At 41.6% G+C, this 20,762-nt stretch overlaps 3 protein-coding genes across 7 annotated transcripts; all 3 read right to left on the bottom strand.

Moving 5' to 3' along the window:
• Positions 1-121: 121 nt before the first annotated feature.
• heatr6 (HEAT repeat containing 6) lies at positions 122-7,727 on the bottom strand (the record flags this gene model as incomplete). Of its 2 annotated transcripts, XM_038709336.1 has the most annotated exon segments (18): positions 122-246; positions 341-463; positions 553-687; positions 1,011-1,097; positions 1,273-1,395; positions 1,484-1,875; positions 1,951-2,050; positions 2,334-2,540; positions 2,617-2,791; positions 4,301-4,545; positions 4,652-4,816; positions 4,931-5,032; positions 5,141-5,255; positions 6,243-6,358; positions 6,445-6,585; positions 6,710-6,817; positions 6,961-7,086; positions 7,407-7,547. In XM_038709336.1, coding segments are annotated over 15 exon segments (2,345 nt in total), but the record flags the coding sequence as incomplete, so codon positions are not given.
• A 2,234-nt stretch (positions 7,728-9,961) lies between these two features.
• Positions 9,962-12,154, bottom strand: dynll2b (dynein, light chain, LC8-type 2b). The gene is made up of 3 exons (XM_038709133.1): positions 12,002-12,154; positions 11,174-11,320; positions 9,962-11,070 (listed from the first exon to the last, which is right to left on the bottom strand). The coding sequence occupies exons 2-3, from the start codon at positions 11,303-11,305 to the stop codon at positions 10,933-10,935; spliced, it is 270 nt and encodes an 89-aa protein (XP_038565061.1). The 5' UTR covers positions 11,306-11,320; positions 12,002-12,154; the 3' UTR covers positions 9,962-10,932.
• Positions 12,155-15,660: 3,506 nt separating this feature from the next.
• On the bottom strand, positions 15,661-20,282 carry srsf1b (serine and arginine rich splicing factor 1b). Of its 4 annotated transcripts, XR_005443084.1 has the most exons (6): positions 19,814-20,282; positions 18,556-18,743; positions 18,286-18,458; positions 16,944-17,267; positions 16,575-16,663; positions 15,661-16,217 (listed from the first exon to the last, which is right to left on the bottom strand). XR_005443084.1 is itself a non-coding variant. In XM_038708736.1 (4 exons), exons 1-4 carry the CDS (start codon positions 20,005-20,007, stop codon positions 17,067-17,069), a joined length of 756 nt encoding a protein of 251 aa, XP_038564664.1. In that variant the 5' UTR covers positions 20,008-20,282; the 3' UTR covers positions 15,661-17,066. The 4 variants fall into 4 exon arrangements, 1 of the variants encoding a protein (XP_038564664.1); XR_005443082.1 differs by having other exon boundaries at positions 16,575-17,267; XR_005443083.1 differs by having other exon boundaries at positions 15,661-16,663.
• Between the last annotated feature and the right edge of the window lie 480 nt (positions 20,283-20,762).

Raw genomic sequence — 20,762 nt, 5'->3', positions numbered from 1 at the left:
TAAAAACATATTAGTAAACATAAGTGGATCCATGCCTTAATGGTTTCAAGATCAGATTTCTTTACTGTACCATTATAAATAGCAAGCATTCACTCAGCACATTGTATCCATGTTTTCTTACATGTTAACTATAAGCGTGTCTGTGAGGTTGCCTAGGGACCAGGCAGCCTTGGCACGGACATTTGGAGAGCGATCATCTAGGGCAGCAAGGATAGTGTTTGCTGTGTCTGCCACGAACATCACATCCTGAAAAGGGAGGGAGAGACAGAAATAAACACAATCTGTTAGGGTGAGAAACATGCTGCACGGTGCTCAGTATGCTCACAGGTGCTGGTTCTACCTCTCTCAGACAGGGGAACAGTATGTAGACTCCCAACGCCCTGACAGCTGCAGTCTTCACCAGATAGTTTTCACTGTAGGTAAGCCCCAGCAGCATGGTGATGCACATCAGCTGGGTCTTGTCCTTTAAAGCAAAATTAAACGTCACACGAATAAGACCAATGAAGCTCAGTCTCAGCTATGAAGAAAGTGTTCAGTCGTAGGGGAACTCACGGGCAGCTGTGCGAAGGCCTGTGGCAGGATGGTGGAGAGCGTGTCGCAGGCGCTCGTCTGCAGCGTGGGATGCTGTTCGTTCTGCAGTGCTCCGTTCAGCGGACCACTCAAGACTTCTGACCAAAACAGCACCACCTATATCATGCCCACATAATGCATGTATGAAACGAAAACACATTCATACATCACAGTTGTCTATAGTAGTGTTACTTTCGTCAGACGAAAGTAAACAAATATATTAGTCAGTTACCCCCCCCCCAGTTCATTCTGCGGTAGTTTTTTTTCTTGATGGTTAATGACTAAAACTAGACTAAAATACTTTTGATTTCCTTTTGACTAAAACACCCAGACCTTTAGTCAACTGAAATTTTTTCTCCCCTTACTAAGACTAAGACTACATTTTAAAATGGCTGACAAAATTAACACTAGTCTATAGTATAGAGACAGTTTGTACTTACTTGACTCATAGGGACTCGTGAGCTCTCTGGCACGTTGTTCTCTGCTCTGTACTGCTGGATTATTCCTGTCCCCAACTCCTCTAGTAACTAAATAAAAGACAAAGACATATTTTCTTATGTCATTTCTAAATATTCATTTTCAAAAATGGTCCTTTAAACCACCTGTAATGTGGAATCTTGGAAGACAAGCAAGCACACACAAACCATGAGTGGTGTGAAGGTCACTTACAGATGGGCACTGAGAGAAACTACAAGGTGTTACCTTTGCTCCGTGCAGTTGTATGGAGGGGTCTGTCTCCCCGAGGCAGCGAGCGCTCACGTGCCCGATCTCACACAGACATGCTTGGGCTAGAGAGAAATACCCACGCACCAGGTGGGACATGACCTGAAACACACAGGATGCATTAAAAATAATAATAAAATACACCTTCTGCAATGTCTCGTCTCTTCCTGTCTCACCTATCATCTCTCACCTGTAGAGCTTCTAGTCGGACAGGGGAGGGCTCTAAAGCGGCGCCTTCTCCTGTCCCCGCTCCCTCGCCGTCTGATTGGTCCTCTCTGGGCTGAGTCACCAGCAACACACACAGCTGCAGCAGCCATGGCGGGGCGCTGTCCTCCTCCACCGGCGTGCGGGGAACGCGGGGGGAGTGTGTGCGCGAGCTCTGCTGGGAGGGTGTGAATGGTGCACGAGAGGGCGAGGACACGCCGTCTCTTTGTCTCCAGCTGAGAGCAGAGTCCTGCGGCGAGAAAGAGCCAGAGCTGCTGCCCTCCGGCTGTCGGAGGAGGAGCTGCACCTCGGGGAGAGGAGCCTGAGTCGTCACCAGGGCCCCATAAAGTGTCAAGACTGACACTCGGACATTCACGTCTAAAGACAGAAAGCAGTTGTATTAAAAGACGCATGTTTTACTGTAAACACTGTGTGCACTGACGAAATACAGACCTCTGTGGCGCACATAGGGACGCAGCTGCTTCCAGAGCGGGCCAAGCAGACCAGGTCTGAGACGGTGGTAGGGAGCGTTCGCCACCAGGTAGGCCAGACACTAACAGACAGGAGAGGTGGGGAAAATCTCTCAATACATTAAAACACAACTTGTTTCATGCTCATTCTCTTTTATGAACTGAATTTAAGAGGTGTACGTTTCAGCCAGCCCATCTTTTTTTGGTCCAGAATGAAATATTTTTTGCCAGATTGTCTGCCATGAAAGTTGGCACAGATATTCATCCTTATGACTTTGGTGATCTCCCGACTTTCATTTAGCACCCCCAGAAGGTCAAACTTTCTGTCTCAGGGTTCAGGCTTGGGCTGAGGGCATGTTATCATACCTTTATGACCTGTGTGAGGGTCTGAGGCGAGGTCTCAGCCAGCAGAGCCAGACTGAGAGAGCGGTGCAGTTCTCTGACGGCAGTGGCCAGCGAGAAGGAGAAAGGGGTGTAAGATGTACGAGGAGACGCCGTATCTTCAGCCACGGCCAGGAACTGACGGGAGCCATCCAGCATGGCCGACAACACCTGAAGCGCGCTAGCACGCACCTGGAAGGAGAGAAAAGAGATGCTACAGCCATACGTGCTGAGGAGGATTGTAACATGAGTGAGGGTAATGTTGTACCTTTGGCGAGGGGTCCTTCAGTATAATTGTGAGAAGAGTTAGAGGCGGCGGTCCCCCAATCGGAGAGTCAGGGATAAAGGAGGACCAGTACCCGTACAGAGTCCTCTTCTCTACACCTTTCATCACCGCTAGAAGACAGTGCAGTGCTGCCTGACGCACCCGACCGTGGTAAAGCCTGAAAGAGAAAAATACTGCAGTATATATATATATATATGACCTAGATTTCTCACTCATACATGCAGGAAGTGTTGAAGTATTACAAACTGAGGAAAAGCACCCAATCCATTCACTTTGTCAACATGTAAATCTTTTAATGCTGTGACGCCCTGTAGGGTCATGTGTGGGCGTGGCCACTCTCTATCTCTTGCAGGCGAAGAGCTGAGAGTGATTGCAGTAACTCTGGGCACCTGGACTGTTGCTGCGTTCCAGACCGGTCGGAACTGAGAAATTTCCAAATTGAAATTTCCAACTTCCGACCTTAAAGTGTTTCAGTTGCATGGTGGTGCAGGACGCTAAATTTAAACAAACATGGCTGACTGTGACAACCTTATGTCTCTTTGGCAAGTTTATGCACAGTTACACCCTCAGCAGTGCACCTGGTGTAAATTAGAAGGATGGCCATTTTATTAAAAACAAGTGACAAATATACGTTAGGCTACTTGTTAAATGTGTATCCTTCTAGCTACATCAGTTGGTAATCCTGAAAAGTCTGCAAAAGTTGTTGGCTATATTTTCAAATGTTTTCATATTTCTGGCCATTTTAACATATTCCTGAATAACTTTTGGGCAGAAAAGATGTCTTTCAGAGATTGTTTACTGTAACCAGCAACCTAATAACACTGACAACATATTTCTACATCAATTTACATGCAGAAAAAAAGTTTTACTTTTTGATACTAGTATGCATTCTTTTAATTTAATACTTTAATTTGCCTTTTAGTTTATCGTTTACCATTTACAATGTGTGCTTCCATGGGAGCTGACACTGTTGTGTGACGTCATTCGGCTGCTACTCGTGTTCACAAGTAGAAAATCCGACTTCAAGTGGTGTTCCAGGATAGTTTTTCTAGTTTGGAGGTTGGAAATTTCCCAGTTCCGAGTTGCCTGGAATGCAACATAATTGCCCTGTAGAGTATTTTTAATGCCTTACTCATTCTTAAGGCTGATGCTGCTGGACTGAGGTCACACACCTCCATGCTAACTTACAGCCCTCTGTTTCCCTCCACAGGTTCCAACTTTGCTTTGGTTTCTGGACATGCTGTTTTAGTTGTGGTTATTGTTTCTTGCACATTACAACACCCTTACACACATCTTCCATGCATCCATCATGCTGCCATGACATGACTGAAACCACTGATGTTCATACCCCATACTTTATCACCTTTACATTGGTACAAGTATTAATTTGGCTTATTTTGAGTTAAATAAATATATTTTGTTAAACATTTACCATGGTGTGTCTCCCTTTTGTTGTGGCCTGTTGAGCCAGGTCATAACAATGCATAAAGTTAGTTTTGTTCCTCAAATGTAACTTTTTTCAAGACATTAGCTTGTAGTAATGAAATGCATGCAAAGGAAAATAGCTTCAGCTTTAAGTAAAAGAAAAAACACACATGCTTGTACTAACAAAAAAAAAAAAAAGATGGTGGTAACATGCGAGGATATGAGCAGTGTCTCTCTTTACCTTAATTTACTCTGTGCATTGCCTTCTGGGTCGGAAAACTCAGAGTCAGAGCTGGTTCTTTTCCAGGAGGGGTAGAGAGAAGGGGCAGAGGGTTTAGACCAGGACTCCCCCTCGACTCTGCCTCCCTCTCTCCCCCCTTTCTCAAGTGCAGACACTGCCTCTCGTTCATCTTCCTCTCCATCGTCCCCTCTGCTCTCCTCTGTGCTCATCTTCTTCCCCTTTCCTCTGGGTTTCCTCTTTTTATTCTGAAGTAAGACGTGAAAAACATTTAAACCAAAAATGTGTGTTTCATCACTGATATAGAAAGTCCTTACTACAACTTATACCAACAAAAGTGAAGGCTTGTCTTACCCCTGAGGTCTTGCCTGGCACAGCGGCATCCTTTGGTGCTTCTGAGGGTTTTGGTGGTTCCGTGGGTTTCAGTGCAGAGAGACCCTCGTAGTGAGGAAGAGGCGCTGGGTAAAGCACAGGTGGCCACTCGACACTCACACCAGGAACTCCCTGGAACATGAGTCTCTGCAAAAAACATTATATAAACTCATTTAAACTGTCATGTAGTGTTTATGCAGGAAAAAGGACATAAAATGATAATACAATAAAATAATCTGTAAATGTGTTACAATTTTGCACCTTAAGTGAGGCCAGTACAGACCCAAGCTCCTCTCCTCCACCAAACTTCCACTTCCCACCTGAGAGGCAACACTGGAGTCCCTTCAGTGTTGCCTGGATCACCTGCACAGTAGATACAAGGGCAGGCATTGGTCAACTATGATTACATGTATTTTTCCCCCCATTGAACTCTTTCTACACAACCAACTTATTTTCCGTAATTATCCGTACCATGCAGTAGAAGAGCTCATCGGTGTTGGGAGGTCTGGGTGACTGCAGTGTTTTCAGGAAGACGCTGAAAGATACACTTCTGTATTGATCATCCAAAGGTGGCTGACCAGGGATCCTGGAGAAGAACAAGCCAGCCATTACAACCAAGGTTAAAAGAATGAATAAATTGTCAGCACAACACTGCGATTACATCACCTTGACATGGCATACTTTTAAGAAAGCATTTGTTTTTTAAACACATCCAGCAGTTATGGAGCAACATGCTCTTATTGGCACAGATGGGGGAGTGGTGGACTATGTTGCAGCAGCAGTTTGGTGAAGTCTCTATGGAGGTTTTGCCATTTTTTGCCATGACTTTGGGGCCTCATTGGAACCCACTGTAACGGTTAGAAATCCATGCTGAAAACAGCTGCAGCCCTCTGCAAAACTACAAGCTTTCAGTGCTTCAAATAAAATCCTTAAAATCTCTATTGACATGCAAAGTAAATGCAATTTCCAGACAAGGTCTTACAGTCTAAACATTATAAGGGACAGGGTGACATGTTGGTGTTAGCTGTTATGTTATAATGTCACTGTGTTAAGGCTGTTATATTCAGCTAGGGCAGAAAGGTCTGTTTATCGTACTCACTGTGTTTTCCACGATGTCAGTGAATGTGTGATATGCCTAGAAGCCTGTCAATCGTTTATTTTCTAGATTTAATGGGGACGGATGTTGCTGTTGTTCCTGCTAGTCTTGGGGAGTGTGTGTGTGTTAGCAGAGGGGCACAGAGTTGATAACATGAGGGTGTTAGCGTGTGTAGTACACTGCTGACAGCCAGGTTTGGTTTTTTTGGAGATGGCTACAGCCCACAGTAGCCTGTATTTTGTTCTGTAATAAAGTGCGAGCGAACCCAGCTATCGTCTTGTAGCTTCTTGTTGAGGGACGGTACAATATCTAATTTCCCCTCTTGTAATGTGCATCTCAATGGGGATATTGAAAGTTGATGTTCAACTGCTTCATCTCCGCTGCACCCAAAATGTCCATATTCATTTGTTCTGCCTCCAACATTGAGAGTGATGAACCCGAACTCAAAGAAATTAGATCGGACAAACAGTGACCTACCTGAGACAGATGTTGGCCATACATGTAAGAGCAACACGGCGTAATTCCAAATTTGCCTGAGATGGGGAACTATACAGCAGGAGGACTCCATCTTCACCCAACAAGTTGCTGAGGTGCTATGAATGAGAAAAATCTCATTGTAAATATTTCACAGTTATCATATATTACAATACACTTCCACAGGGCTTGTTTAAATACCTACATGGTGGCACTGAGGTCCATTCCCATACACTATTGTGGAGAGTGCCAGGAGGATATCCGAGTGTGTCCACGTACTGCACACTTTCAGCGCACTGGCGGTATAGTTCACCAACACATCCAATGTCTTCTCATCCATTATCACCTAAAGAAACAGTGAGTAAGTAAGAAAAAGCAGGACATGGCCAGCTTGAAAGTGCAGTGTTTATTGGCACATGAGTCGATGAGTAGTATAATCTCGACTTCTGGTCCTAAAGGCTGTGTGTTACCTTTAGCTGATTGAGCAGATGATGCACCAGCTGGCAGAGTTTGATGACTAGATGTTCTTGACTCAGTGGCACAAGACAACTGACGTGTTTCAACAAACTGCACACGTCCTGCAATGGAAAATAAGTAGAGCAACAGTAAAACAAAAAAATCCTTGACGTCACATATGTTGAAGGAGTTTGGCTTTCCTATTTGCATCCTTTTTTGAAGTAAATTTTAAGTGCGTTTACTGCCAGAGCAAGACTTGACTTACAGGGTTCTTTATAAGTTGCTCTCACAGGGAGGCGGCTAGTGGCTCTGATATGGGTGGTTGTTTCCATGTTGGTCGCTTTGATGTTGTGAGGGCATATGTTGGCTGCTACGGTGTTTTGTGTGGCCTCTAGGTGGTTGATAGGGTGTATATACACAGATTAAAGTAATGTTGTCCTCCGCAGAATGTTTTCACTTAGGACAAAATCAAATTTTACCTGACCTTTGATCACACTACTTGCTTTCATTTGCTTGTTGTTTTCAGGCATAGGCAGTTACTGATGCAAGAGAGTTAAATAAATTGCATTTTTATGAGTACATCTTCAGTGTTCAGGCATCTTTAACGGGTTGGGTTGCTCAGTCACACCCACTTGAGTTTGCTCTGAAGTACCAATTCATGGTTTCAAACAGAAACATTAGGCATATAACGTTATAGGTCAAAACGATTACCTCTGGTCGGATGTTGATACTGGGCTCGAAGGTTTTGTTGTAGTTTTCGGACAGGAGCTGGTCGAACAGCAGGTTGAGCTCCTCTCTGAGCTGGTCCGAGTCTGCTCGCAGGGCTCTGAGCCTCGCGGCGCAGCGGGAAAACTGTTTCTCGGCGTCCGACAGCGAGCCGAGCTGCCAGCCGTCCGTACGGAGCGGCGTGAACGGGGCGGCCTCCGCGGACAGAGCCACAGGGGGGAAAACGGGGACATCGCTGCGCCTCACATGAGCCTGTGGTGACAACCCGGTTTGAGCAGCCATACTTTTGCACTCGGAAGTATTTTATTTGCTTGGTGGTTCTCGCCCTTCTTTTCAAGCTTCACATCTGAATGTCAGGCTCATGACTGCCCCCTGCTGTGTAAACCAGACACACAACACCTAGAGCTCAGTTTCCAGTCACTCAGTACCCAGTTTCATCCTTTCCCTCACTAGTGGTGGAAGAAGTATCCTTTAATTAAGTAAAAGTAGGCCTACTGATGTCATACTGTAAAAATACAGTCAGGAAAATATACTTAAAGTATTAAAAGTAGTCTACTCAATGCAGAAAAATGTCACCTGTGCCTTTATCATATATCATTAGAAAAGTATAAATTATGCATTAATATAAAAGCAGGATTTTATTGCTGTAATAGGTAAGAGTCGAGCTCATGTTTAACTACAGTATTTTGTATTGGACTGCAACTAATGATTGCTTTCATTATGGATTAATGTGATGATTCTTTTCTCAATTAATCAATTAATTGTTTGGTTTGAAAACAAATAGTGAGAAATGCCATCAGTTACCCAGAGCCCAAACTGACACCTTCACAATGCTTTTTTTTTGTCCAACCAAGAGTCCTAACCTCAAAATTATTATAAATAAATTAAAATAATGACAGTGATGAATCAACTATTCGTTTTATCTGTACTTTGGTACCTTTATAAACTCAACATATGTTTTGAAAGCAAACATTTTAATTTGTAAAGTAACTAAAGCTGTCAGATAAGAGATTAATGAGAGTAGTGGAGTAGAAGTAGAAGTGTCATGAAAAGAAAATACTCACTTGAGTACAGTAAATATACTTAATTACATTCCACCACTGCAAACTGTCATAAATTACATTTAATTAAACAATATAACAATGTCAAAATACAGCATTACAAGAGAAAGTTCAGAGGGTTAAAATAAGTATCAAAAGATTAAACAATTTTTACAATTGTCCCTTTTACATATTTATGTAATATCTGCAGCATATAAGTGACCAAAAAAATCATGTTTTGTAAATCACCAGTTAGAAGGAGCATAAATTAAGAATTCAAAGTAGATTATAAAATCAAGAAGAGGATCTGTATTGTACCATGTGTTAAAATGTCTTGTTAAAAACCAATGTAACATGTTGAGGTTTGGTCATGTTTGGTTTTCTTGACTCATGTCTTCTAAAACAGAATATGAAGAAGAGACAAAAGCCAACTGAAGTGAACACGTTTATCCAAAAAAAGATCCAGTAACTTCAAAATAAGATCTATATTGTCGGTTGCAATACATAATAAAGTCATAAATGCAGATCATCACCAAAGAGAGTAGATCACATCACTGAATGACATGGATTTGATTTCTGAAGATTGATTGTGTGTTCTATCATGGTCAGTATGTTGTAGCTAGTTTCAGGGGGAGCAACAAAGAAGGTTTTCTGTGTTTTCTGAAAATTGTTTCCTCCTACATTTAATCTTTTATACATGTTCTTTTTAAATTATTATTATTATTACTATTAGTGTTTATGTTGTACATATCTGTATATTGTTTTTCATCCTTAACCTTTTCTCTCACTATTAACTTCTCTTTATCAATATACTCTTTATATTAGTCTGTCCACATTTACTAGGGTTTAGGTCAGAGCTGTGGTATTGTTTCCGCGTTTCCCTCTCCTCTCCTTGAATGTTCATTCAAGGCCGGGAGAGGATCTCTGTTCCCCAAAACATAGAAACCTAGACTGTGTAAATGATTATGCATCCCTTTGCTGAGGGCCAGACGCCCGAAGCTGCCCTAAGCAGCAGGTCTCTGGACCAGCTGTATACGTGTTGTAGTACTTCTGTGTTTTCTCTTCTATTAATAAATTCTTCAAAGACAACTGTTTGTTGTAACTCAATTATTTGCTCAATCTCTCACCAGCAATATACAAATCAGAAACAGAAGAACATTGTTTCACACTCACATGCTTGTGATGCGCTGATGCCAGTGTGTTCCAGTATTTTTTTAATGTAAAAAACAAAGAGTCCCATAACACATACTAATAAAGGAATGCTACCCTGTCACCTTGAAAAAGACTTTAAAACCCCCTTTTCACTTCAGCTTTTTACATTTGTAGGGTAGTATAGTATAAAGTACTATAAACAAAGTCACATATACCTGGAAAGTGTACTGTTTTGTTAATGTTATACTTCCCTCTGCTGGATATTTCTAGTCCCATGTTTCCTTGAACGCTTCAAACACAACTATAGAAACTAATTCACCTCAGAAGCCTTCCAGTGTTATACAAGTCTCAATTTTCTCAGCTTTTATTATTCAACAGCTTTATTTATTCCCAGTGAATAAACACATTTGCCACCAAACTTAAATCATACAAACAATACACAGATGGATATTTTGTGGACACAAGCAGAGGAAGTGACCACATCTGCCCATTCTGAAAAGGCAGTATGTACCCTGCCTCCAACAAAATTTGTCCTAGAGTATGTAAAACCAGTCTGGAAGGAAAAAAAAACAAAACAAACCTAGACTTGCTTGCCTGACAGGACATCAAGACATGTGGTCATAGTACATGCAAGTGAAACAGATTCAAGGCACGCGTACACATTTTGAACCAATTTACAGTCTCAAAGTTGTTTTGTGCTCAACATGTTGAAAATAATCACAATACCAAACTGCACCCTAAATTACATTGCAGATATACACACAGCAGTAACATTGTTAATAATCACAACTAAAATGAAACAGGAATGTTGAAGCATGTACAAAACCTTACATCTTAGATCGTATTCTTTTTATTAAGTGTAAGCAACAGTCATGGCATTTTTATTCTATCTCAGTTGACACTGAAAATTAAAGAACGGCATTTCAAAGAAAACTCTGTTGCTCATTTTAATGTCATGAAAATAAGTTATTATACAACATACCCATATGAAACAATGTACAAGGCCCGCGCATCACTGCACTGAGAAAAGAATACCCGGAAATTATGAGGTCATGGCAAGTCTGTCAGATGAGCAAATGCTGACTGAGAGCTGGTATAGGCAAGACATTTTCTATGAACAGCACATCACCAGTCCAGGCATCACTAAAGCGCCATCCGCCGATGGTGGTTGTGTTGTAAGTGGCAAACAATAACAGACTGAAGCAAGCATGAAACCAGGAGGTAAGAATGTCTGCAGAAAAGTGGTAGCAAATGTACAGCGTGGCACAAAAGTGTTAAGGGCTGAATTAAAAGTAGTTTTAGGAGGACATATTTAGATTTCAGCCGGACTTGAAAAGTAGAATGGCCACCTGGCCCAGGTAGAAGTAGATGAAATGCTTCGTCTCATGCGTCACGTAGCTGCCAAAGTTCCTCCCAACAATGCAATGCCACGTGGGGTTGTACTTCTTGTCAAACTCCTGCAGGGGATACAAACATTATTAGCATATCACAAATAAGGCAACTTACAACAGGTTCCAATAAATGTCACATTTGCAGCAGTTTGAGATTAATCTTAAGTACTTTTTTGACATAGGCGGCAATATCCTTCTCAATGTTGTACTTCTCCATAGCCTGCATGGCACAGTCCACTGCATCCTGCTGCATGTCATCAGACATGTCAGCATTCTTTATCACTGCCTTCTTGTCAGACATGGTGGCTTTTTTTGACTGCGCAGGAGAGAAAAAAAACCAAATCACGTTCAAAGACATTTTCAGAGACAGTTCTTACTAGTTCAGCAACACTGATCCTCGTCATCCCACAACTACAACACTGCTGCCGCCACCACTTAGTAGGTATCACTGCCTGTAGTTATGAGTCTGGCTGTTTGAATTGATCATTTACAAATGACAGCTAAATGAGGCTGGCACATTATCCAATCAATTGAGTTGGAGGCCTCATGGAAGTTATGTGGAAAAACCTTCAGATGTACACTGACACAGTTGATCTGGAGCATACAGTCAAAGACAAATAAGTGGGTTTGTCAATCAGACACAATGGGTTTGCAGCATGACAACTCTGCTACATTGTTGAAAAAGATGCACCTGCAGTGTGAAGCTGACAGCATTTTAACTTTAGCTTACTGCTGCTGGTAAAGTAACACTTGTCCCTCGCCATTCCTGCACCTATTCAACAACAACAACTTTCTCCTATAATATAACTCAAGCTGCCAGGTTTGCAAACAATGCAAAACAAAATAAAGTAGGAGCATTGCACAGCTTCTAAGGACAAATACAAGGCGAGATTAGCATGCCCGCAACAGCAGCCTCGGCGTCCAGCCTCACCTGCGCACAATGAAAAGGTTTTAACACACAGAGCGACACACACACTATCAAACGCATTAAACTTACCGTCTCACAGCGAAGTTATAATGTCTAGAGGTGTTCGTTAAGGGAAGCTGCAGTGTTCTTCTTTCATTTATGCAAGGAGAGCGTGCGTCTCTGCTCCGCCCTCCAAATCACAGCCTCCCTCTTATTGGCTGGAGTGAAGCCTCCACCCTGGTGACAGCGTTCTTTCACTTGCGGACAGTGCCTGCATCTTATTTCAACCCAGAATGCACCGTTTTCCCTTCCCTCCCCTCCCCTCCCCTCCTCTCCAGTCAGAGGGAGTCATCGATCCAGGTGATCAGGTCGATCGATGGTATTGATCTGCATAATTTAAGAGAGCTTGCATGCATTAAGATCTAGTTTGCACCCCAACAGGGGGGGCAGGAGCTGAATACGTGTTGTTGAGTTTTGATATCAACTGTAAATAGACAAAAGAGAAGTGCACCAGTGCAGAAAAAATCCTTTTGTGGATTTTCATCCAAACTAAATTTAAAGTAAGCATGATGAGGTAGGGTGATTTGGACATTTGGTCTAATGGGACAGTTTCACTACACAGGGTTTATTTTCTGGCCTAATGAGTGAAAATAACTCGTTTTGCTGTGGGTTACATACAGTGCATTCTTGCATTTTTGAGTAATTGGTATAACATGAACTAATCTAAACTAAGGCATATATAGTACCAGTCAGATAGTGTAAGTCTAAAGCTGTTTTCAATTTTCAGCTTGTCTGTAATTGTGTGTCCAGTCCTCTGATTGGAATATATTAGATGGACAGAGTAATCTATGAATTTCTATGAACTTGAAAAAGAAGAACAAAGCTTTGAGATACTGGAGATTATACTTAAATTAAAACTCTTCTTTTGCAGCAAAAGACTGGCCTCAACTTTCCTTGTTTCCTCCCAGCCCTCCCTCTTCCCCCCAACTGGTTGCCCACTATTTGCCACTCTGTTTAGGTGCGTGGATCCATCCTGCCCCTACCAGCTTTCCTCCTGGTTTTTTTTTTCCCGAGCTTTACTCCTCTTAATTAATTTATTTTTTTAATTTGAAAAACAATCACTCATCAGGATGCCATCAGTGATTGCATCTCTGAGGACCCACACAAAAATATGCATTTTCTTTTAATTGTTTGAAAGCCAATTTAGTTTTTCGGGTTTTGATGGACAGGGCCAGAGGCCAGGATCCTCTCCCGGTAAAATGCTTCCATGCTTCTGCTCCATGTGTCCATCCTGAAGCATAATCCTAATCTGATCCTGAATCATGATCCGGCTCTGGACTGGGGAGACAATGAGCCCAGTCCAACCCTTAAGAATACCAGCAGAACCAAAGAGAAGGACGCAAGTTAGAATCCTTCGGAAATACTTCAAAAATGTCAATAAATGTATTTAAGAGGGAGTTTACTTTGAGAGAAACAAAGATGTGGTGGACGTGTTTTATAAATATGGGGAGATACCCCAGGTAAGGTCAATATCCAACACCCGTGCTGCACCTCGAAGGACAGATCTGCGGGGAATAGTGGCACAAAACCCGGGACAGTCTGCTAACTAACGTTAACGGCACCGACAAAACAGTATGACTAAGCGGACAAGCAATAGTTAGAACTTTAAAGAGTTATCAATATTTTTAACGGTTGTACTCGCTCAACTACACAATGTTCCTCGTATGTGTACACATACCTGGCAATAAAGCTGATTCTGATTCTGATGTTAACCTGGCACTAGTTTTGTATCTGTTAATGAACGTTTCGTTCATTTGAACGAATCTTTTTTTTGTTTTTGACTCAGGAGAAACGAGTAGTCTCAGTGAGTAATTCGTTCATTTTCAAGCATGCGTGAATAGTCAGACTCTTATGTTCACTCGTCACACGGCAGCTGCATGGGCTCCTCAGCACAGGAAACAGAAATGATTAGTTCGCAATTTACAACTTTGGGTCTTTGTATTTGAGTTGGTCAATTGTCACATGACAGTTCAGCCACTGGGCTGTAGAGCAGACATGAATGATTCGTTCACCACACACCGCATTCGGCAGGCTGACTTCCTGTCTGCTGGAGAATGAGTCAAGTCAGTTGTCAGGTAAGCAGTCACTCGACTGACATTAAATAGCTATTTTGTTAATTATGTGATATTTAATAAAGCATAATGTTATCACAGCGCAGTGATGTTGTTCTATAGCTTTAACACAGCCATACTGCAACTTTAGTCCTGCTAATGTTTACAGCTAACAGCTGATGAGAGTTATTCTGGGTCCTCTCCACTTCAACTTCAAACAACTTTATCTATCCCCGTTGGGTAATTCAGTTTTAGCCTGCCAGTCCTATCAAACAAGACAAAAGTCAGTCAAGCATTCAGAAATCCTGTCAATGATATCATATTGCATTTGGGCACCAGTACAAAGCAGCCAATACACAGGTCACAGTACATGGACCAAGCAGGGACCATAATTCAAGAAGATAAATAAATAATGAGATAATAAATACAAAGTAAATAAATAAATACAGAGGTTTACAGATGCCTAGCACATGTCTAGTTGCCGCTGTCAGCAGTATTCAAAAGCCTGATGGCAGAAGGAATAAAAAAAATTGCATATCTGTTAGTGTAGAGGTAACACTGTCCTGAGGGCATTAAACATAATTCAGTGCCCTGACAGGGTTCTGCCCGGAGCTGAATTACCTCCTGAGGTAGTTTCCTCTCCAAAACAAACGGACCCGGTAATTAAAACATTAAAAAAAAAAACACACCCGCAATATTAGCCCTGTGGTCTGTTTACAGCTAACAGCTGATGGGTCCGGGTCCAGAGAACGTAAATTTTCCTTTTTATTTATCAACAGAGCCGTGCTGTTGTTCCACAGCTCTTGACTGGTAAACAACCTGCCAGCGTTTGAGAGCGATGTGCTCGTTTTTTTTCTGTCTGCAGATCCGGACCTAATGTGGCTCATTCTGTGTCCACACCTGCCAAACTACTGCGTTTGTTTATTTCTTTGTTCTTTTCTCTGTGCTGGAGTTTTTTTTGTTTTTTTTTTTTAAAAGAACTTCATGGCTTTATCCAGATCATTATTAAGTGTGTTGAATTTTAATAATAGTGTTTATTCAAATAGTGTCAAGCTTATTACGTCAAAATATTCCCAGCAAATCTTTTTTTTAGCAAAAATTGTGAAAATGGACAGGTTTAGCCGGGGTAGTGGCTATTGAATATGACAACATATTTCTGTGGATTTTACACGGTTTGAATCTGGTTGTGGCACTGTGGGGCTTTATTGAAAAATGAGAGAATGATGAGAATGACTTTGTCAACTGAAACAAACCAGGCAGTCTTCGGTGTTTGAGAACTGCGCTGTTTGTTTGTTTGTTTTTTTACATCGCCCTGTAGCGGGTTACAGCTCCGCAATAACTAGTTCAAATGAAATAAGTTACAAAAAAATAAAATAAAATAAGTTCATTTTACTCAACAAGATTCAAAGATCTGATTCAGTAAAAACACAAATTTTCTCATCACTACCTGGCACTGAGACTATCCACCGGTCTTTAGTTAGCCCCACTGATCAATCAGATAGCTTAGACCCCAACGTCATCACGTAATATACAAACGTGCTACTGCAGGATGCACAAGGCTGATGACAGATGTCGGCCTCAGGTTTGGGTGACACAATTTAGGAGAAATACACAGAAAGGATGACAGAAAAACATAACCTAATTTATTGAAAGTTTTATTAAAAGAGAATAAAGCTTTAAGATACTGGAGATTATACTTGAGAAAACCAGAAATCATCCTCCTCAGGAAAAGACTGACCTAAAAAAAGAGATACAAACCACAGTCCTCCCTCTCCCCTCCCTCCTCCACTGTTAATGGATGCCCACTGTTTACCACTCTCCTTAGCGTGTGGATCCATCCTGCACCTCCCAGCCCTCCTCCTGGTTTTGCTCTTCTTTTTTGTATAATTAAAAAAAAAGACAAATAATCGCTTGTCACAGTGCCGCCAGTAACTGTGCCTCTGAGGTCCCATACAAAATGGAAAAAAAAGGAAATGAATTTGGATTATTTGAAAGCCAATTTTGTTTGATTATTTCACTACAATGTGTTTTCCGGTTTTGATGGACTTATGTGGACAGGGCCGGGGGTCAGGATCCTCTCCCGGTAAAATGCTCCCATGCTCCTGCTCCATGTATCCATCCTGAAGCCTATTCCTAATCTGATCCTGAATCCTGATCCGGCTCCGGTATGGGGAGACAATGAGCCCAGTCCAAACCTTCAGAATACCAGCAGAACCAAAGAGAAGGAGGCAAGTTAGAATCACACCTTCGGAAATACTTAAAAAAAAAAAAAAAAAAGTCAATAAATGCATCTGAGAGGGAGTTTACTTTGAGAGAAACAAGGGACACCATCTACAGTCAATCCCAAAAAAAACTAAGATTTACTTTGGATACTAAAAGATGAGCAAAAGCAAAAAACACAAGCTTTGGGTCTCCAAATACAACTTGTTACACCTGAAAACATTCAACAGCACTCTATTGTCAAGTGTACGTTAAAAAGAAAGAAAAAAAAAACTAAAACTGAACAGCCTTATAAAGCAGATTTCACAGTTGACAAGGCACAGCCATCATACCATTGGCGCCATATTTGACTCCTCCTCCTCCTGTTTATCTTAATATGAACTGTTTCCTCTCTTCCCATCCTATCCTGTTCCTCTGAACTCTACAGAGAGACACACAAGAAAGTCAAAAGGACAGTAGTATATGCTTAAAAGAAGGAAAATCTTTCCAAACAAAACTAAATAAAGCATACAACGAGGACAATTAGTAGAAGAAAAGTAAAAGAGAAGGAGCAGAGATGGCTAGCAGAAAAACAATGATGAGAAGGGATAAAAGAAAGAACAGTCAGAAGGGGCCATGTACACAGACCAGACTTATCTGTTCTGCAAAAAATGAAAACTAACAAAAACTCAAAAACTGCAACAAAAATTGGGGGAACACACAAGACGGTTTAAACGGGGGAACACATCTGATGATGATCCGTGGTGGGTATACAGGATCTGTTGAGTGACGTGAAGATTTCCTCTCCGGCTCTGATTCACACCACTGCTTTAGCTGAAGTGAATCTAGGTGCGGGAGCGAGAGCGGGAGCGGGAGCGAGAGACTGAACGCCGGGGACGTGGAGACCCTCTGCTGCGACGTGGGGAGTAGCTGCGCGACGCACTCTTGCTTCGGCTGCGGCTCCTGCTGCGGCTCCGAGAGCGAGAACGGCCATAGCTGGGGCTGCGAGGACCGTCGGTCTTCACACGAATGTAGGCCGTCTCTCCCTGAAACACAATCAAACAGATTACTAAGCATGTGTAAGTTGCTACTTAAGACTGAAGTAGAAGGAAACACCTGCAGTCACAATACATGTTTTGGGAAACATCAGTGCTTAAAATTGCATTGTATAATTAGTGTACTTATAAATGCAGGTCCAGTTTCTTGACCTACAAAACATCTACAGATAGGTAACTAATTAAATTAAAAGGAAAAAAACAAAACAACATGAATTGTCTGTTTGGAATCAGGCCACCACGAGGCTCCAAAACTGGAGGGATGACCACCATTCCTCCACTAGATAGATAGATAGATAGATAGATAGATAGATATACCCAACCTTTTAATCAGGTAACCTCAGAGATCAAGAGAGACTCGAGTACAGCAGATAAAAAGATAAACACACTGACATAAAGTGACATGGAGTGACACAGACATCACTAAATAGATTTTAAGATTAAGATTTATAGAATTTGGTTTTAGTGATGGTGATCGAGAGCATTGTCTCACACGTTAGTCCAAAATCTTCCATAGGTGTGAAACTGGGTTGAGATCTGGTGACTGTAAAGGCCGTAGAATTTTGTTCACGTCATTTTAAAAAACTCAAACCATTCAGTGAGCCTCGGTGCTCCCAAGTGTCTGCAGTCAATATGTTTCTCCATTCTTTAAATTCAGGTTCTCCCAGTTTGTATATTGTGGTTCATTTTGGCTACTTCTGCCCTGACCTTATTTTCTAGAACTTATAATAGTCAGGTTTTAAGCAATTATGTTTTAGCAGCTTATCCAATATTTTGAAATAACCTGATAATCACTAGTCTGAGATTATTGCTATAACCAGAAGTGTGTGTATTTACTGTAAAATAAAGACAGAAAGGAACAGTAATATTATCTCTGTTTCCTGTTTCTTAAAAATCATCATCAACCATTAGTAACGCCAACGCTTGGACCAAATAAGCCAATCAGCGAAGATTTTTCCAGAGCAATTTTTTGTTGCAAGTTGGCCTGAGGCTGTAATCCTTTACGTACCTCGTGAGAGCGAAACTTGGTGTTATCCAATTTACGGACAGCGTAGGTCATATCTTCTTTGCGTACAAACTCCACTACCCCGGTTCCATCACGGTACACATCAGCGTAACATACATCGCCTGCATCTCGCATATGATCCTTCAGGTCCTGCCAGCTTCCACTGGGAGGAAGACCTGAAAAGAGAAGGGGGCGTAAGACTCATACATTCATCTATAGACTTGAAGGTAAAAAGATAAACACAACTTACAGAGTGGGGATCACATCACCTACCTGACACAACAACCCTGTTCTCTGAGCGTCGGGAGGGGGGGCCATTCCTTCCTCTTGGGGGTCCCATTGCTCCGCCGCCACCACCACCACCACCCCCCCCTCCCCTTCCACTTCTAGGGAACTCGACGCGGAGGCGGTAGCCATCATAGTCGTAACCATCCCGTCCGTAAACAGCATCCTCAGAATCCCTGTGAAAGTCAACAGTCACCAATCATCAAACTCACAATCAAAAAACAGATACTGCTTTATCAGTTAAGAAACCCAGATATCAGTTGGGCAAATGTTGTGTTTTGGTCATAACGTGTTATCTTACAATTACTTTTACAAAACATCTATATTGTGATTCTTAGTTGGGAAAACATGAAACATGCTTGGTAAAGTGACTAATTAGAAGCACAGCAGAATCAATTATATATGTTTATCTAAACATAAGAACGAGGGGGAGCTGTTGAATGAATTGCCGTTATCTGTGCGCACATTATGCCTAATGTGCGCACAGACACTTGAAGTAATACAGAACACACAAAGCAGCTTCTCTGGATAGGAAAGTTTAGCACTGAAGCCTGTTAAAACACTTAAATTAGAATAATTATTATTTAAAGCATGACAGAGAAATACAGTGTTTTAAATCTTTTGTAAATCCTATGTAGGGTCTTGTTCAAACTATGATATTTGTAGTTGTTTTGACAGTCTGAAGAAAGAGACTAACATTAGTCATCCATCACTTAGTCTTGATCTAAACTAAATAAAGCTAGTGGAGTAAAAACGTACAGTCTGACATAGTAAATTAGTTCAAAATGCACAAAGGCGTTTAAATGTTAATAAGGCTGCAGGCTATTATTTATTATCCATTCATCTGTTCATTAAAGTCTCAATTGACTGATTATTAATTGTAAAACTGCCCAAAGCACTGCAGTAATCCAAAACACAAAGAATAAATCAATTTACTACAAGGAGACAAGAAATGGCCTCAAGTGTTCAGACTTGAGAAACTGAAACAAGTGACTTTAATGACTAGTCGACTATCAAAATAGCCAATTCATTTTTTGGAGAGCAACTAATCGATGAATCATTGCCGCTCAAAATGTTAACGTACCACCTGTGGTTTTGCAGCACGCTGGTTTGCACAGAAAGCGTCTGCGGGAGGACGGAGTTTTGGCACAACCAACACACCGAGCTTCACATATTCATTGGGCATAACGTTGCCCTACCTAGCTAAAACACTGAACACTAAAGCACACTGAACAACAACCCTCACCTCGGGTCCTCGAACTGCACGAAGGCAAATGGTGGTCCTCCTCTTCGGTTTTTCAAATCAATATCACGAATGGCTCCATATTTGTAAAACAAGTCTTCAACGTCCTTTGAGCGGATGTCAGGGGGGAGATTCCCGACGTATATGCGACAGTCGTTGCTCCCTGATGGTCCCCTAATCACACTTTCACCAGACATGTTAGCACAAACCTAGCTAACGTTAGCTGCAAGCTACAACAGTTAAGGAAGTGATCGTTAGCAAGCTGGCTAACAGGTCAGAATACACGATAAAATGGCGCTCGTGTAGTTCACTGAATATAAGGTACCGTCGACGAATTACAAATCAGCTACTAAGCTGCAGCTGAAATCGTTCGGAGTAAATGTAACAACAATCAAATTTACAAAAGCTAAAAGTTACACGCTGCGACTCAAAGCCCTCCACCGACAAAGCGCTCTTCTTCTGCGATTTGATTGATCACAGACGATCGCAGCTTGCTATAAATGTGCACACCGCCACCTATTGTCCGGGAGTGAGACTCACATCCTACAGACTTAGCTGAAAAGTTCATTCTTTGCATTGGAAACCGCAGTTCTCAAAACAATCTCACCTTACGGTCCATTTAGGAGCTGTTCGGGAGCTTTCAATCATATCAAATGATCTTAATCAGTGTACAGAAATTAAAATTTTAACATCTACAAATTCTGCTAATGCAAATTATGTGATAGGATTGAAAACTCCAAAACAGCTACTAAATGGTGCTTGAAGGAAGATTGTTATGTCAACAGTAATAATAATAATAATAATAATAATAACAACAATAACTTAAACTCATATACCGCCTTTCATGAAACCCAAGAATACTTTACAGAACTGACAATATGTGACACAACAACAAATCTTTTTAAAAAAGCTACAGGTGAATCATCAATTAGGGAGTTTCCAGGCTGTGGTG

The sequence above is a fragment of the Micropterus salmoides genome, unplaced genomic scaffold (genome assembly GCF_014851395.1).
Source record: "Micropterus salmoides isolate LMB-PRFRI ecotype aquatic unplaced genomic scaffold, ASM1485139v1 Ms_hic_scaffold_9, whole genome shotgun sequence".
NCBI lineage: Eukaryota > Metazoa > Chordata > Actinopteri > Centrarchiformes > Centrarchidae > Micropterus > Micropterus salmoides.
This window is presented reverse-complemented; position numbering and strand designations above follow the sequence as displayed.

Excerpts from the sequence above, each read along its gene's own strand:
- dynll2b (XM_038709133.1), bottom strand. The coding sequence starts at position 11,305 with ATGTCTGACAAGAAGGCAGTGATAAAGAATGCTGACATGTCTGATGAC. Across the intron at positions 11,071-11,173 it reads TTGCCGCCTATGTCAAAAAA|GAGTTTGACAAGAAGTACAA; the intron begins GTACTTAAGATT and ends TATCCCCTGCAG.
- srsf1b (XM_038708736.1), bottom strand. The coding sequence starts at position 20,007 with ATGTCTGGTGAAAGTGTGATTAGGGGACCATCAGGGAGCAACGACTGT. Across the intron at positions 18,459-18,555 it reads GAACAGGGTTGTTGTGTCAG|GTCTTCCTCCCAGTGGAAGC; the intron begins GTAGGTGATGTG and ends TTCTCTTTTCAG. Across the intron at positions 17,268-18,285 it reads CCAAGTTTCGCTCTCACGAG|GGAGAGACGGCCTACATTCG; the intron begins GTACGTAAAGGA and ends ATTGTGTTTCAG.